We start from the raw sequence: 17413 nt of genomic DNA on the forward strand, positions 1-17413 counted from the left end.
CTAAAGCTCTGATCTGAAGAGGACATTTAAAATGCTGCAGCTACTTTCTCTCAAATTTCCAACTTGCTCAAACATGTAATACTCCCTTAAAGATACTATATATACCTGCCCCGTTGATGTCAAAGCAAGTGATGACTGGCTCCCAGCACATACTTTGCGAATAAACATTCCCTGTAGAGCTTCTATTACTTTTGGTTTGTATACTCTGTTAGTATCACCATGACCAAGCTTGCCTACAAGACAAAAGGGTAAAAATCTTATTCATTTAGAGCAACTACTGTATGACAAAAATAAATATAAGATTCAAAATTCTGCTTTGCATTAACGGTGGACCTTATTTAACCAGCACCATGAGATGGGGGGTACCTTTCAAGACAGTGTTTGACATAGTGGTTGGAGTTACAGCCTCAGCACCCTGGGGTTGTGGGTTCAAACCCCACACTGCTCCTTGTGAAGCTGGACAAGTCACTCAGTCCTCCATAGCCCCAGGTACGTTAGATAGATTGTGAGCCCACCGGGACAGAGAGGGAAAATGCTTGAGTACCTGATTGTTAAACCGCTTAGATAACCTTGATAGGCAGTATATAAAAACCTAATAAACTTGAATTTACTAGTACTACCAGGTAAAATATCAGAAAGAGCAGATGCACATGCAGTGTAACTAGTCACCTGCAATTCTGTTATGGTATATCTAATCAGCATATTCAATTATTTTCTTAACTAGTAAACTGAGCACGAGGCAATTTTCAAAAGTGATTTACCTACTAGGTGAATAGACTGTCTGAAAATTATCTTCTCTCAATCCAGCTACAAGTATGTCTGGCGTCCACAGTACACATACATTTAGACACAGTGCAAAAAGACATTCCAGGAGGCATATTTAAGTTGAGAGAGGAAAACAAATGCGTGTAGATTACAATTTCAAATCTATACACATTATTTTTCACAAAAATTTCACCTGTGCACAAAGTGTGACATCTACGAAGGCTGACTGAAAATTAATGAGACTGCCTCTGTTTCTCTTTCCAAGAAGTAGACATGGCAGTGTTGTGTTGGTTCTTGTGAAGTTCATGCATCAACGTTTCTGGATCTGAAGTTGGACTGTCGCAGTCTTCACTGTTTGGTCACAGCGAGAAGAACTATATACATTTTGTCATGGCAGATGAGAAAGCCCTGGCATACTCTCAAAGACAGGTGTGCGATTGAATTTTGTGTTAAACTTGGAATTGCACACCTCTGGCATACTCTCACAGACACATCTTCCTCATCTACCATGACAAAAGGTATGAAGTTCTTCCTCACGCTGTGACCCGACAGTGAAAACAGTCCAACTGCAGGTTCAGAAATGTTGATATATGAGTTTCACAAGAATCAGCAATGTTGCCACATCTGCTTCTTGGAAAGAAAAACAGAGGCACTCTCATTACTTTTCAAATAGCCCTTGAATATGAGCAATTCTTAAAAATTAAATATGGATTTTGCATATAACAGAAGTTTGAAGATTGTCCCTGTCAAATTGGGACAGTTATTTTCCAATTACTTTTGCATGGAAAAAAAGAATAACAAAAAATAAAGAGAGATTAAGTTCTTATCTTGCTAATATCTTTTCTAATACATAGGTGTGTAATTCTGGACAGTAAGGTATTCTCCCCATGCCCACGAGCTGTGCAGAAGGAATCTGCTCCAAGTTTTCAACTCCACCTCCTCCTCCAGAAGGCTCTGCTGCCCACTTCAGTTTGTACCAAATCAAATGATAGCCCTATATAGGAACAAAGAAGAAGGAGAGATACGAGGAGACTCCCCAAACTACAAATCTGTTCTGCTCTAAGAACTGACTCAAACTTCTGATTGAGACAGTAGGTAGGCAGAAAAATAACTGATAGGGCAGGGTTCCAGAATGACATACCTACCTACTACAAAAGATATTAGAAAGGTAAGAACCTAATCTTTTTTTTTTTTTTTTAATTCTTTATTCCTTTTTATTTCTTTCAACAAGTGTACAATATTATTACAATTAATTTACATAACTCACTTGACATTCTTAAACAATATTATTATACATGTTTTAATTCCCCCCACCCACCTCCCACCTCTTCCCATATCAACAAAATATTCTATCCAAACATATACATACTTATACATCCCTCTTTCGCACTACAATTAATCTTACATTATCTTATCCCTCCCTCCACCCTTTCTTCCTCAAACTCTTTGTTTATTTTATTATATAAATTAATGTATAACAAATATATCTCATCATATAACATATATTCCCTATTATTTCATATCAACATATTTCCAATAAATTTACCCCCTTTCCTTTTCTATTCATACCTATATATCATGTTTCTTATATCTATTAATCAGTTGAATTATACCGCTGTTTAATTAGATTATCCTATCCCCCCCATCCCCCCATTTTACAAATTATCCCCTAAGGAAAAAGAATAAACCTTAATCATTATAATATTCAATTAATGGCCTCCACACCTCCTTAAACCTTTTAAAATATCCCCTCTGTACTGCAAGAAACCTTTCCATCTTATACATATGACAAACTGAGTTCCACCAAAAACTACTATTCAGTCTAGAACAGTCTTTCCAATTAGTCGTTATTTGCTGAATTCCCACTCCAGTAAGAATCAACAATACCGTATTTTCGCGGATATAACGCGCGCGTTATACGTGATTTTACGTACCGCGCATACCCCTCGCGCGTTATATGCCTGAGCGCGGTATACAAAAGTTTTTAAACATAGTTCCCACCCCGCCCGACGCCCGATTCACCCCCCAGCAGGACCGCTCGCACCCCCACTCCAAACGACCGCTCGCACGCGCTCCCACCCGCACCCGCATCCACGATCGGAGCAAGAGGGAGCCCAAGTCCTCTTGCCCGGCCGACTCCCCGACGTCCGATTCTTCTCCCCCCTCGGCAGGACCACTCGCACCCCCACCCCGAAGGACCGCCGACTCCCCGACAATATTGGGCCAGGAGGGAGCCCAAATCCTCCTGGCCACGGCGACCCCCTAACCCCACCCCGCACTACATTACGGGCAGGAGGGATCCAGGCCCTCCTGCCCTCGACGCAAACCCCCTCCCCCCAACGACCGCCCCCCCCCCAAGAACCTCCGCCCGTCCCCCAGCCGACCCGCGACCCCCCTGGCCGACCCCCACGACACCCCCACCCGCCTTCCCCGTACTTTGTGTAGTTGGGCCAGAAGGGAGCCCAAACCCTCCTGGCCACGGCGACCCCCTAACCCCACCCCGCACTACATTACGGGCAGGAGGGATCCCAGGCCCTCCTGCCCTCGACGCAAACCCCCCTCCCTCCAACGACCGCCCCCCCCAAGAACCTCCGACCGACCCGCGACCCCCCATGGCCGACCCCCCCACCCCCCTTCCCCGTACCTTTGGAAGTTGGCCGGACAGACGGGAGCCAAACCCGCCTGTCCGGCAGGCAGCCAACGAAGGAATGAGGCCGGATTGGCCCATCCGTCCTAAAGCTCCGCCTACTGGTGGGGCCTAAGGCGCGTGGGCCAATCAGAATAGGCCCTGGAGCCTTAGGTCCCACCTGGGGGCGCGGCCTGAGACACATGGTCGGGTTTGGCCCATGTGCCTCAGGCCGCGCCCCCAGGTGGGACCTAAGGCTCCAGGGCCTATTCTGATTGGCCCACGCGCCTTAGGCCCCACCAGTAGGCGGAGCTTTAGGACGGATGGGCCAATCCGGCCTCATTCCTTCGTTGGCTGCCTGCCGGACAGGCGGGTTTGGCTCCCGTCTGTCCGGCCAACTTCCAAAGGTACGGGGAAGGGGGGTGGGGGGGTCGGCCAGGGGGGTCGCGGGTCGGTCGGAGGTTCTTGGGGGGGGGCGGTCGTTGGAGGGAGGGGGGTTTGCGTCGAGGGCAGGAGGGCCTGGGATCCCTCCTGCCCGTAATGTAGTGCGGGGTGGGGTTAGGGGGTCGCCGTGGCCAGGAGGGTTTGGGCTCCCTTCTGGCCCAACTACACAAAGTACGGGGAAGGCGGGTGGGGGTGTCGTGGGGGTCGGCCAGGGGGGTCGCGGGTCGGCTGGGGGACGGGCGGAGGTTCTTGGGGGGGGGCGGTCGTTGGGGGGAGGGGGTTTGCGTCGAGGGCAGGAGGGCCTGGGATCCCTCCTGCCCGTAATGTAGTGCGGGGTGGGGTTAGGGGGTCGCCGTGGCCAGGAGGATTTGGGCTCCCTCCTGGCCCAATATTGTCGGGGAGTCGGCGGTCCTTCGGGGTGGGGGTGCGAGTGGTCCTGCCGAGGGGGGAGAAGAATCGGACGTCGAGGGGGGGCATCAGGCTTTCAGGATGGGGACAGGACTTCAAGGGGGGACAGGCAGATCTTCAAGGGGGGACAGGCAGACCTTCAAGGGGGGACAGGACTTCAAGGGGGACAGGAACGGAGAGGCGGGGCAGTGCACCGAAAGTCAGGGTGAGTCGGGGCAACCAGAGGAGAGTCGGGGAGGGCGAAAGGAGAGTCGGGGTGGCCAGAGGAGAGTCGGGGAGAGCGAAAGGAGAGTCGGGGTGGCCAGAGGAGAGTCGGGCAGCATGCGCGTTATATGCCTGAGCGCGGTATAGAAAAGTTTTTGTACATATCATCGTGATTTCTGCGCGCTATACCCCTGTGCGCGTTTTACAACGGTGCGCGTTATATCCGCGAAAATACGGTAATTTATTGTTTGCTGCTGATATCTGACTTTTGGCCCTCATACACATTCCAAAAACCACTGTGTCATAAGATAATGCTACATGATTCTCCATCAATATATTAACTTGATCCCAAATTGATATCCAAAATGCCTGAATACATGGACAATAAAATAAAAGATGGTCTAAAGCAGTGGTTCCCAACCCTGTCCTGGAGGAACACCAGGCCAATCGGGTTTTCAGGCTAGCCCTAATGAATATGCATGAAGCAAATTTGCATGCCTATCACTTCCATCATATGCAAATCTCTCTCATGCATATTCATTAGGGCTAGCCTGAAAACCCGATTGGCCTGGTGTTCCTCCAGGACAGGGTTGGGAATCACTAAAGTTCCAACTTCAATTTTACAATGCCAGCATCTATTAGACTTACAGCAATCTAATTTTTGTAATCTAGTAGGGGTCCAGAATGCTCTATGCAACAAAAAGAACCATGTTTGCCTAATAGATGCCGACATCGTACCTTTAATTCTCCAAGACCAAATACGTGGCCATTGAGATGCATTAATCTGATGCTTATTCTCAATGCTCCAAATATCTCTTAATCCATTTTTAGGTTTCTTATTCAAATAATTAGATATAGTTTTATACCACTTTGCGGCCTGGTGTCCCAGAAAATCTGCCTGGAAATATAAGAATTCTAAGCTATAATGATCATTTAAAGATTTCCATTCAGGGAACCCCACCTGAATAGCCTGCTTCAATTGCAACCACTTATAACTTTGTTTTTTATTCAAACCATATTTATGTTGCAATTGTGAAAAATCAAGCAGCTTACTATTATCAATTACTTCTGTTAATGATCTTATACCTGCTTTAATCCAATCCTTCCAGACAACCTTAAACCCGCCTATTTGTATCTTGGAGTTTACCCAAATAGTCTGTTGTTTCGATTTTAAAATAGAATCAGTAGTTAATTTGTCTACAAACCTTAATGTTTTCCAAGTATCCATTAATACTCAATTGTCCTTACGTATTCTAGGCACCTTTATACCAAGCAAAAGATCAAGCCTAAGTGGAAAGATAAGTGATCTCTCCACCCTTAACCACTCTGGTAATTGTTCCAAAAGCTCTGGGAGGACCCAATACATACCTTGGCGCATGATATAGGCCTGATGATACCTATAAAAATTGGGAAAATTTACCCCACCCTCCTCAATTGGTCTTTGCAAAGACACTAAAGCCACTCTTGCAATTTTACCCAGCCAAATAAATTTAACCAGAATACTATTTAATTTTTTATAGAAAGACCCCTGAAAAAACACTGGTATCATTCCCAATTGATAGGAAACCACAGGCAAAATCATCATTTTAACAGTTTGAACTCTTCCCCACCATGACAAATGTAAAGGATTCCATTGCTCACACAACTCTGTTACTTTTTGTAATAAAAATTTTTCATTTATTCTCATTGTCTCTTCGAGTGTTTTATTCAACCAAATACCTAAGTACTTTATTCCCTCCTCTTTCCAAATAAAAGAAAAAGAATCAAGTATACCTTTTGTACAATGCACATTCAAAGGTAAAATCTCTGATTTAGTCCAATTTATTTTGTATCCTGAGAATTTTCCAAATGTATCTATTACCTCCAGTAGACATGGAATTGTTGTTTCTGGATTCCTCAAATGAAGCAAGATATCATCTGCATAAGCAGATACTTTATATTCCACTCCTGCACATGGAATACCCTGTATGTCCTTTGCCTGTCGAATAGCTAACAATAAGGGTTCAAGAACTATATCAAAAAGCAAAGGAGATAATGGACAACCCTGTCTAACTCCCCTCTGCAACTTAAAAGCATCCGAAAAATTATTATTTATATATAAACGAGCAGTTGGGGAGCTATACAGTGCTTGAATCATTTGTATAAATCCGGAACCAATACCAAACCATTCCATAGCTTGATACATGAAATTCCATTCTACACGATCAAAAGCCTTCTCAGCATCTAGTGATACTGAAAAAGCCGGATCATTAATTTGTTTTGTTAAATAATACATCTGAAATGCCAATCTAGTACTATTAGAAGAGTGTCTTTGAGCAACAAATCCAGTTTGATTTATTCCTATTATATGCGGAAGAGCTTTAGCCAATCTTAATGCTAAAATCTTAGCTAATAATTTACCATCTACATTTATTAAAGATATAGGCCTGTAATTTGACACCAATGTTGGATCTTTATTTGGCAAAACAATAGTTAAAGATTCTGCCATAGTGCCTGTTATACAACCTTTATTCAGTTGATCCTGATACAGTTTTAGTAAATATGGTAAAAGGGAAATTTGAAATTCTTTATAAAACTCTACTGTAAATCCATCTCCACCTGGAGCGGTCCCAACTCTAAGGGATTTCAATGCCATTTGTAACTCTTTTAATGATATAGGTTTATCTAAACTTCCTTTTATATGATCAGGAACCTTAGGACCTTCAACTAAACTCAAAAAATCCAACCCATCTTTCTCTTTATCTAAATAAGACTCAGAAGAATACAGTGACTTATAATATTTTAAAAATTGTTTTAATATATTTCCAATTTGAGAATGAGAATTTCCTAACTCATCCTTAATTATGCCTATTTTCTCCTTTCTTTTCTTTGCTTTTAAATAATTTGCCAATAATCTTCCAGCCTTATTTGCACTTCCATAATACACCGTTTGCTGAGCAAAAATATCTTTCCTTACTAACCCAGAGGAAATTTCATTATATTCACATTTTTTTTAAACAATATTTGAAATGTCTCCTGTTCCCATTTATTAACCAATTTTAATTCCAAATTTTTAATTTCTTTTTCCAAATTTGCAAATTGCTTTCTTAGCTGTTTCTTTTTATACGCAGAATATGATATAATTTGTCCTCTCATAGTTGATTTGAAAGCATCCCATAAAATTCCAATCGACATTTCCTCTAGATCACTAAGTCTAAAATATTCATTCATTTTAATCTGAAATTCTGTGCAAAATTTAGAATCAGCAAGCAAAGTATTATCAAACCTCCATACAGGTTTGGAATTATCTTGATCTATTAAGTTAACTTCTATCCACACACCACCATGATCAGATATTACTATTGGTTCTATGTCAGCTTTTATAACTTGCTGTACCATCTGATCTGAAACAAAAATATAATCAATTCTTGAAAACGATTGATGAACATGTGAACAAAATGTAAATTCCCGATCATTAAAATGAAGAATACGCCATATATCTTTTAAATTACATGCTTGTACCAAATTATCTAATCCCATTGATTTCATAATTCTACTAGGCTTTTTATCCATTATTGGATCCATAACAGCATTGAAATCCCCAGCCACCACTAAATTAGTAGTAGCCAGTGGTAAAACTAATTGTTGTAGAGATTTAAAGAATTTACTTTGATTCGAATTAGGGGCATATATATTTAGTAACGCCATTGTATTATTGCCCATGCTCATGTCAACAAGTAACCACCTTCCTTGAGGATCTGCCTTAACCATATTAAATGTTGCTGGACATTTTTTATTAATCAATATTGCTACTCCTGCCTTCTTTTTTATCGCTGGTGCAAATAAACATTGTTTTATCCAATTACCTGACAGCTACATAGACTCTATTCCAGACAAATGTGTCTCTTGCAGAAAACAAATATCTATATTTTGTTGTTTAATATGACAATACCTTTTTCCTTTTTATTGGGTGATTGAGGCCATTTACGTTCAAAGAAAAAATTTTAAAACCCATTTTACAAATAAAATATAATATACAAATATATCCCTCTTAAACATAAAATATATATTTTTTCTTTTTCCTTAAACCAGTATATGAATATCCCCTCCCTCCCATCCTTCCCCATCCCCTCTAATCCCATCCCCCTCCCTCCCCTCCCCTAACATGACTGAATACTTTGAAACACACATATTAACTGAGTAAAAAAAAAAAACTCCCCACAGGCAACAAACATACTCATTTTCTCTCTCTCTAATTCTTACAAAATAATCAACTCTAAACTCTCCTGCAGTCAATCCATTCTTCAATACCCTACATACCCATATTTACTATAATCCCTTTTTATAAACTTTTCCCCTTATTCATACTTCCAAATATTCTTCCATCCTATACCTTTAATATACTTATAAAAGGATATACCCAATATTTCAGAATCATTTCTTATACTTATACCCACCCAGGATTATTATTATTGTAATTTTTATTTTTTTTTTTCCTTTTCCAAGTCTAACAGAATTTTTCCATACCATCAATGTAACATACAAATCTCCTTTAACTTATTTTATTCATTTTATATTTAACTTATAAATCAAAAGAAGGATCAAGCCATTTCAATCAAGCATTCCTCACATTTTCAAGAACTCTCATTAAGTTTCATTACATTTTCATCATATTACAGTCTATTCTCCACTCCTCTCAACTGTAATACTTATATCATCATCCTATTATTTCAGTCTCACTTAGATGTGAATCAATAACCAATTAAGGATCAAGCCCATTCAGTTAAGCGATCCTCACAATCCCATCACTTCACTCCAAAGTTCAGTACATCTTGTATCATCCTATATTCTGATTGTCCACATATCTGTATTGTATCTCTTATGCATCTTCCTCTTGTAATCTCAGTCAAACTCAGGATATAATTTATAAAATAAATTAAGGATCAATCCATATTTTATAAACGATCCTCACATTCCCACTGCTGCACGCCAAGATTCAGTATAGATTCCATTCTTCTTGTATTTTGCTATTCCATCTATCTCAACTGAATCACTTATGCATCATCAGCCTTTTACCAATATATCATTTATGTATTCTCAGTTTGTTATCTCAGTCTCATTCAGATGTAAATGATAAAGTCACATTAAGAACCCATCCAAATCTTATAAGTGATCCTCATATTCTCTTCACTTCATATAAGTGCCATCACACTTTTCTTCTTGTCAAAATCTTCTTTTCTTCTATTCTTCTTGTCTCATTGAAGTTCTTATTTCCTCGTTATCATTTAGAAATCTATCATATGTCTTATATTTTTCCATATCTTTGACAATCCTACCTTACATTACAGTAAGCCTTCCATCTAACCATTCTTCTGATCCTGTTTGAAATGTTGATCCTTTTTTGAACCTTAACTGCAACAATTTTTCTATAAGGTATTTTTCTCCTTTTTTTTCTCCCCTTCTTTTTCCTCCTTTGTAAAATATCTTCAAATTTTCACCATAAAAATATAAACAAAAAACCAAACTCGGTATACATCAATTACAATGTCCATATACTTTCATGAATCCATAGGCAAATCATATTGATCTAAAAATTCCTTCAATTTTACTGCTTCTTCAAAATTATAAGTTTTATTCTCATGAGTTACCCTCATAATAGCAGGGTATATCAATCCATATCTTGCCCCCAATGCTCTTAGTTTAGGTCTTAAGTCCAAAAGCTGTTTTCTTCTATAGGCAGTAGCTTTTGCAAAGTCAGGTACTATAAAAATCTTAGAGTCCTGACATTTAAGATCCTTGTTTGTTTCAGCCAGCTTTATAATTTCTACCACTTGCTGATGTCTTAGCAGCTTGAAAATTAGTGGGCGAGGACCCTTCTGGCTACTTGATCTTTTCATCAGTATCCGATGTGCTCTTTCTATCTCTAAAGGAAAAGAGCTTTTAAACGGCAAGATCTTTGGGATAAAATTAGCCACAAACTGAATAGGATCATTCTGCTCAATCCCCTCAGGTATCCCAATCAGACGCAGATTATTCCTTCGTTCATGGTTTGACAAATCTTCAAAGTCCTTTTTCAACGCCTCTATTTCTCTGCGGTCTTTTTTGCAAATCAGCGCTTCTGCCTCAGATTTTTCGGCGCGCTTTTCTAACTGTTCAATTTTGAAGTCAACTGCCTGCATTCTATTTGTCAGACTCTCTATTTCCTCCTTCACTTCTTTTATATTTTTAGCGTTATCACTTACTATTTCTTTGATTTTTTGTAGCTCATTCATCAAGTCCCTGTTTTCAATTTCATCCAGAGGCAACGGGACCGCTGTCGGGGATACCGAATCCATTTTTGTTCTTTTTTTACTTTCTGCCCCTGAATTCACCGGATTACTTTTACTTGGTTTACCCGATGCCATTTTCCAATTAAACTCTTTCTTTTCACTCGCTTTTCATTAGTTTTAACTGCCGAAATCTTAATAAAATTTGCCTGTCACAACGGAGCTAATCCTTCACCCAGCCATTTTCGTGCGCTGCGAAGCCACGCCCCTCAGAACCTAATCTTTTTCAAGTGCAATAGGTGTGTCATTCTGGACAATATGGACATACAAAAGCAGTCTCAGAAATTTAGGGTGGGACCTCTGCGCCTGCTCGTAACACTGAATGACCCAAAGCTAGTGTCATCCCATGCTGCCATGTCTACTCTGTAGAATTTGGAGAATGTGTGCAGAGTGGACCAGGTCTTTTTTCATGGTTCTTTTGCGGTTTTCAGTGCACCAGAACTCCCCAATGTTGGGTTAATCTCTACCTACCTGGAGAAGAAGTAAACTTGGATCTGCAGCCGGCAGATTAATTCCATGGAGATCTGTTTGGCTAGCCTGCAGAAATTTTTGTTGAGCTTGGGGTCCATATCCCTCATTGCTTAGCTTTCCCACTGATTTGCAGGGGCTTGAGCACATGCTGTTAGGCATCTTGCAAGGGGCTTAGCAGGGCTCTTCAGGATGCCAGCTGTGCCTAACCCCCCCCCCCCTTCATGTGCATGGTTCCAAAGAAGTTGAGGATCAGTATGACTGGCAGCTTAAAGATCTCAGCGTTTGGAGGACTAGCTGATTGAGGCAAGGCCTCTTCTCTCAGATTCAGCTATGAGTTAGAGCTGAGACACCTTCAGAGCACATGGCACAGTGAGTAAGGCTGTTACAGCCTATGGCAAAATCAGTGGGGCTCTGAAAAATATTTTTGGAGGTTTCTGTCACATCCTATAGGGCCCCCACCTCTAAAATCCTTTTTACAGAGTTTTTTTTTAATTAATTTTAAGGTGCATTTGAGCCATTTTTTGGCACTAAAACACTGCTGTCACCGTCATCTTGGATTTCCCAATTTATTTTTTTTTCAAAGTTCGCCAGATCATTCAAATCACCTCGTTTTGCCTCAAAACTGGCAGGGATGGAGTCCTCGGACTCTCTTTCCCCTAATTCATGCCAGATTTGTGTTGAATGGAACCAGACTCTGCATACAATGCAACACTACAGAAACAGTGACACATCCCCTAATACTGTGCAAAATATAAAGACTGTAGATGTAAATTTGAAAAAACTGCTACATAGCAATCACCACTTTACAAATTAACATTAACAAATAGAAATAAAACAAATAATGAGAAATAATAAAATACCATTTTATTGAACTAATCCATTTTTCAATTAGCTTTCAGAGGCCAAATCTTTCTTCAAGACAGTACAATATACTGCTGTTATAATATCCTGTTCTGACCTGAGGAAAGGGGTTTAGTCCACAAAAAATTGCCTTATTTCCATTTCCTAATTATAAACTTTAATCAATACAGTTACAATACTACTTGATTCTACGTAAAGCAACAACAACAAAAAAAGTTTTTCTATCTTTTATCATTTCTGCTTTAATCATCTTCTCTTCACTCTCTTCTTTCTATTCAGCATTTGTCCTCCCATGCAACATCTGTCCTCTCTCTTTGCCCCTTCCACCCAGCCTCTGCCCTCTCTCTCTACCCCTTCCATCTCCTGTTCACCTTCTCTCTTCCCCTTGCATCCACTGTTCACCCTCTCTGCCCTTTCCATCCAGTGTCTGCCCTCTCTCTGTTCCATATGGCATATTCCCTCTTTTGATGTCCTTTCAATAAACTGTATATCCTGTGCCCTTTCTCTCCTTTGTACATGATTCATTTCAGCTTCACCCCCTCTCCATTTTTTTGTCTCCACCCCCTCCCATATGCTCTGGCATCTCTCTCTTCTCCTTTCCTTCCTTCCTTCCCACTCCACCCCATGGTCTGGCATCTCTCCTTCCCTTCTCTCCCCCATGCCTTGGCATATCTCTCCTCTCCTATCTCTCCCTCTACCTCCTTCTCTGGCACCTCTTCTCCTTTCTTTCCTTCTGGTCTGGCATTTTATGTCTCCTTAATTTCCCTTCCCAGGCATCTCTCTCCTCTCCTTCCATCTCCCACTCCATTATCTGGCATCTCTTCTTCCTTTCTCTCCTTCCTTCCGCCTGGTCTGGCATCTGTCTCCTCCCACTCCCCCCATATACCCTGACATCTCTCCACACCTCCATGGTCTTCGCATCTCTTTCCTCTCCTCTCCCTTCCCTGGTCTTCCTTCTCCCCTCTCTCTCCCCCTAATTTGATGCAGCAGCAGCATTTCTCCTCCCAATTGGGTACAGTGGCAGCATTTCTCTTCCCCCCCCCCAAAAAAAAAAAAATTGGGTGCAGCAGCAGCAACATTTCTCTTCCCCATCCCCCCAAACTGGCTGCAGCGGAACATTTCTCTTCCCCCTCCCCCATTGGGTGCAGCAGCATTTCTCTCCTCCCCCCCCAAAATTGGGTGCAGCAGCAGCATTTCTCTTCCCCCTCCCCCCCCTTGGATGCAGCAGCAGCAGCATTTCTATTCCCATCCCTCCCATTGGCAGAGTCGCAAGCTTCCCTCCATTGCTGACCTATCTTCCATAGGTCAGAGACGGAGGGAAGCTTACAACTTGCTGATCTTGCTTGCTTCGAGCCTTCCTTGTTGCCGGGTCCTGCCTTCGCGGAAACAGAAAATAGGCAGGACCTGGCAGCGAGGAAGGCCCAAAGCAAGTAAAAGCAGCAAGTTGTAAGCTTCCCTCTGGGGCTCTAACGTGTGCGTGCCTGCGGCTTCCCTTCTCTTCTCCCCCCCCCCCCAACGGGACGTAACTTCTGGTTTCGGAGGGAAGAGAAGGGAAGCCAGCACACACGTTAGAGCTCTGGAGCGTGGGTTTAATTTGCATACTGGCAAAAAAAGGCAGGAGTCAAATGCAATTTTCGGCGACAAATCAGCCCGGGAAGGAGCATCGGCGGCAGCAGCAGAATTCGCCGGGCGGTCATCTAAATTAGCCAGGCGGAGCACCTGGCTAAAAGGCCCTAGGGAGAACACTGCAGTATGGGATAATCTACAGTAAAGCTACAACACTTGAGATCACCGATGACTCTGCTCAAGAGGAAGACATACCTCTGGTAGAATGAGCCCGCATTTACCAGCCACTATGTAAGCCAAGGAAATAACTTTAAATACAAATAGGGAAAATCCAAGATGGCCACCTTGGGTGCTATTTTTAGAATAAAATAGCCCGGGAAAAACACAGGGGCCCCTAAAACACAATGAGTTTTGGATTTTAGGGGGGGAGGGGGGATTAGAGCACACTCCCAAACCTTCTGAAAACCCCTTTTAGAGACGCCAAAATTGCTGATTCAGGCTGTCAGCTTCATACTCACTGTGACATGGTGCTGTGTATTGCTGCAATGAAAGCTGAAATAGCTAACATGAATATTGGTCTGCTGGTCTTCTGACTGCCCCACCAGCCCGATACCAATGGCTGGAGATCTCTGCCACCACAGGATACCCGCGCAAATGTATCTTGGCGGAGGGTGCAGTTTGCTCTGATCCCAAGCGCACCTCCACGGAGCCACGCAGCCTGTACTTACTCACTAGCAGACAAACCTGGAGTGAGCCAGCTCCCAAGGTAACGGTTCCTGAGCCCAAAACCGAAGTGCAGACTGTCCAGAGGGTGCACTAACAGGCAGGCAAGCCCCTGGAAACAGACTTTATATAAAGTCTGATCTCCTGCAACCAAAGCTGTCCCTGCAGGAAGCTTCTGCAGCACAAGGGCGGAATTTGCGAACAAAAAAATGAGTTTAAATAAAAATAAACACAAACAGAAAAGACAAGCTCCTACAGTATGGCTAGTAGGATTCCTTGGGGGAGGGGTAGTCCTGAGGCAAGAGGGGAGGGACTGAAAACATTGTTTGTTTGAGACTCCCTACTAGCTGTCTGGAGACCAGAGGAAAATAACCCCTAGTACAGGAATAGAGCAGGACTGTTTAAGAATAGAAAATTACTCCCAATGTAAAAAACACATTGGAACTTAGCCCTTTTTCACCTCTTCCTGTAAAACTGAACTTTTATACTAGCTCAGGGATGGAATAGAGGCAGCACAGGATCAAAGATCATCTGATCATCTGGTGGCCCAAGTGGGCCCTTGGAGTCTTTAACCCCACAAAAAAAAGTCTTCAGTGGCCCAAATGGCTCTTTGTTTCAGACCAACCATCCACCACACAAAAAAGATCTATGGTGGCCCAAGTGGACCTGGTCCACAACCCCTCCTAGCTTATAGATATCTAATGGATCAAGAGGCCTCCTTGAACCTCCTCTCTCTCCCCCTTCCCCTACCCCCCCCCACAAAAAATAAAAACAATGTTTCCCAAGCGCATAGTGGGCTGATACCCCACCAGAACAGCCAAATACCTCCCCCCAAGAGAAGGAGCTAATGAGAAATCAAAGTAACGCTAAAGCTGCTTATAGAATTTTAAAATAAACCTCATTTTTAGTATCACATGGCTACATACATACCATTGTCTCCTCCTCCAAAGGACCACACTGTTCGTCCATCTTTGGATAATGCTATGGTGTGGGAACTGCCACAAGAAACTTCCCCGACATTGCTAATGTCTTTTATTAGAGTTGGAATGTTACGACTGTTGCTGTCACCGTGACCTTAACAAAAAAAAGAAATATTTTACCCAAACATCTTTGTCATTTAATTTCCACTTTCTACATACTACAAAATCAGTTACATTATTTGTACAGTGAGCACTATATTGAGGCCCTGGGAATTCCAACTAGAATGAAGGTAGGATGACAAGGAAGGTGATGGGAACCCATACCTCCACAGGCAAAGTCCCCATAGGGATTAGGTGTGGCATTCACTTAGCAGGTACTCTTGGGCTCTAGCTGGGGGTTGCACAGCCCAAGCTCCACTCTCCAATAGCCAAGGTTAAAGACACAAGGCCATTATGTTCAACTACGGAGTGCACCTTCACCTGCACCAGCCTGAACAACCTTAACATCTGCTGGAGAGTTCTATGGGACACAGGAGGGGAGGCGTGACCTAGTGCTCAGAGCTGTTGCCTCAGCACCCTGAGGTTGCGAGTTCGATCCCAGTCTGCTCCCTGTGGCTCTAGGCAAGTCACCTATCCCTCCAATGCTCCAGGTACCAGAGTTAGATTGTGAACCTACCAGGATGGACAAGGAAAAATACTTAGGGCTCCTTTTACCAAGGTGCGGTAGGGGTTTAACGCGCGGAATACCGCACGTTAAACTGCCTGCCATGCTAGCCACTAACGCCTCCATTGAAGAGGTGTTAATTTTTTGGCTTGCCGCAGGGGTTAGCGCATGATGAAAGGAGCCCTTAATAGCACCTGATTACTAGACAACGTATTGTAAACAGCTTTGAGTGAATCTCTTCATGAAAAGGTGGTTAATAAATAAATTTATAAATTTTTATATTCTAATATTTTTAAAAAATTATATATATATTTCAGTTATGTCACTAGAAAAATCAGTTCTCTACCTTCATCAACTAGTAAGACAAAAGGACACAACCCACTTGTTCAGACTGGTGTAGCATGGACAATAAGGATACTGTTACTACACAGCAGATAAGATAGAGGAAGCCAAATTTATAGGCACATTCAGAAAGACCTTTGAAAGGCTAAATTAAAACAAAACCCTCCCCACAATCTGGTGTTAATAACATCACAAAAATAGGCAAGGCTATTTTTACATTTTTATATACTGCTTTCCCAGCTAAAAAGTCACTCAAATCAGTTTACAGTTCTACCACCTACTCAACTATAAATTTAGGATTAGTCTACAAAAACTAAGTAGCATTAATTAGTTTAACTGTATTTTCTCTCTTTATCCTTACATAGTAGACGCATTTTTTAAAAATAACTGCAAAGAGAGAATTAGTGATCTTTAATGCCAAAAACCTACAGCAACTTCAGCATTAGGCATTTGTTGTTCTAATGGCGCAAGTGAAATTACCTAATCTTCCAAAGTCTCCTTCACCCCATGTATATAACTCGCCATCTTCTGTGACTGCAGCACTATGTCTGTATCCAGCTGACACACAGACAACAACCTGTGTTATACACAAATATTATATTAGATGTGGGTCAGGAATTGTAGAAGTATTTTATAATCAAACAGCAAAAGCCTTTAATTATATAATTAGGGCTTCCAGTTTTATAATATTTTTGCCATTATTAGTAGATTTGCTACAGCAGAATAGCTTTTTATCTGGAATGGCTGGGGCCAAGGCCATTCCAAATAATGAGAATTCCTGCATACTTTAGGCTCCTTTTCCGCAGAACATACCACTGACAATTGCAGGGGGGAGAGGTGGATCAGCGGGAGAACTATTAGAAGTAAATTGCAGTAGTGGTTACAAGAGTGTGGACAAGGCTCCAGGGAATGTGCTCAGAGAGGAAGGGGCAAATTTTGGCAATGTTTTAGAGATAGAAGCACAGGGGTCATGAGGAAGAGATGTACCGTAAACAACCAGGAAGCAGTTCAACACGGTAGATCTTTATTAGTTCTGGTATTAGCTGGACTCGACACGGTCAGTGTTTCAGCAACACGTACCTTTCTCAAGTCTATAATCATCAATATAAATAAA

General features: G+C 42.1%; 1 protein-coding gene across 4 annotated transcripts in view; it reads right to left on the reverse strand.

Moving 5' to 3' along the window:
- Nucleotides 1-17413, reverse strand: part of HERC1 (HECT and RLD domain containing E3 ubiquitin protein ligase family member 1) — a 423490-nt gene that overhangs the window by 364228 nt on the left and 41849 nt on the right. For all 4 annotated transcript variants that reach the window (XM_033919754.1, XM_033919753.1, XM_033919752.1 and 1 more), the window contains exons 6-8: nucleotides 16780-16876; nucleotides 15304-15447; nucleotides 106-233 (exon numbers count right to left, since the gene is read on the reverse strand). In XM_033919754.1, the coding sequence (XP_033775645.1) occupies nucleotides 106-233; nucleotides 15304-15447; nucleotides 16780-16876 (369 nt within the window). The remainder of the gene's footprint in view (nucleotides 1-105; nucleotides 234-15303; nucleotides 15448-16779; nucleotides 16877-17413) is intronic.

Source organism: Geotrypetes seraphini, chromosome 14, assembly GCF_902459505.1.
Source record: "Geotrypetes seraphini chromosome 14, aGeoSer1.1, whole genome shotgun sequence".
Classification (NCBI taxonomy): domain Eukaryota; kingdom Metazoa; phylum Chordata; class Amphibia; order Gymnophiona; family Dermophiidae; genus Geotrypetes; species Geotrypetes seraphini.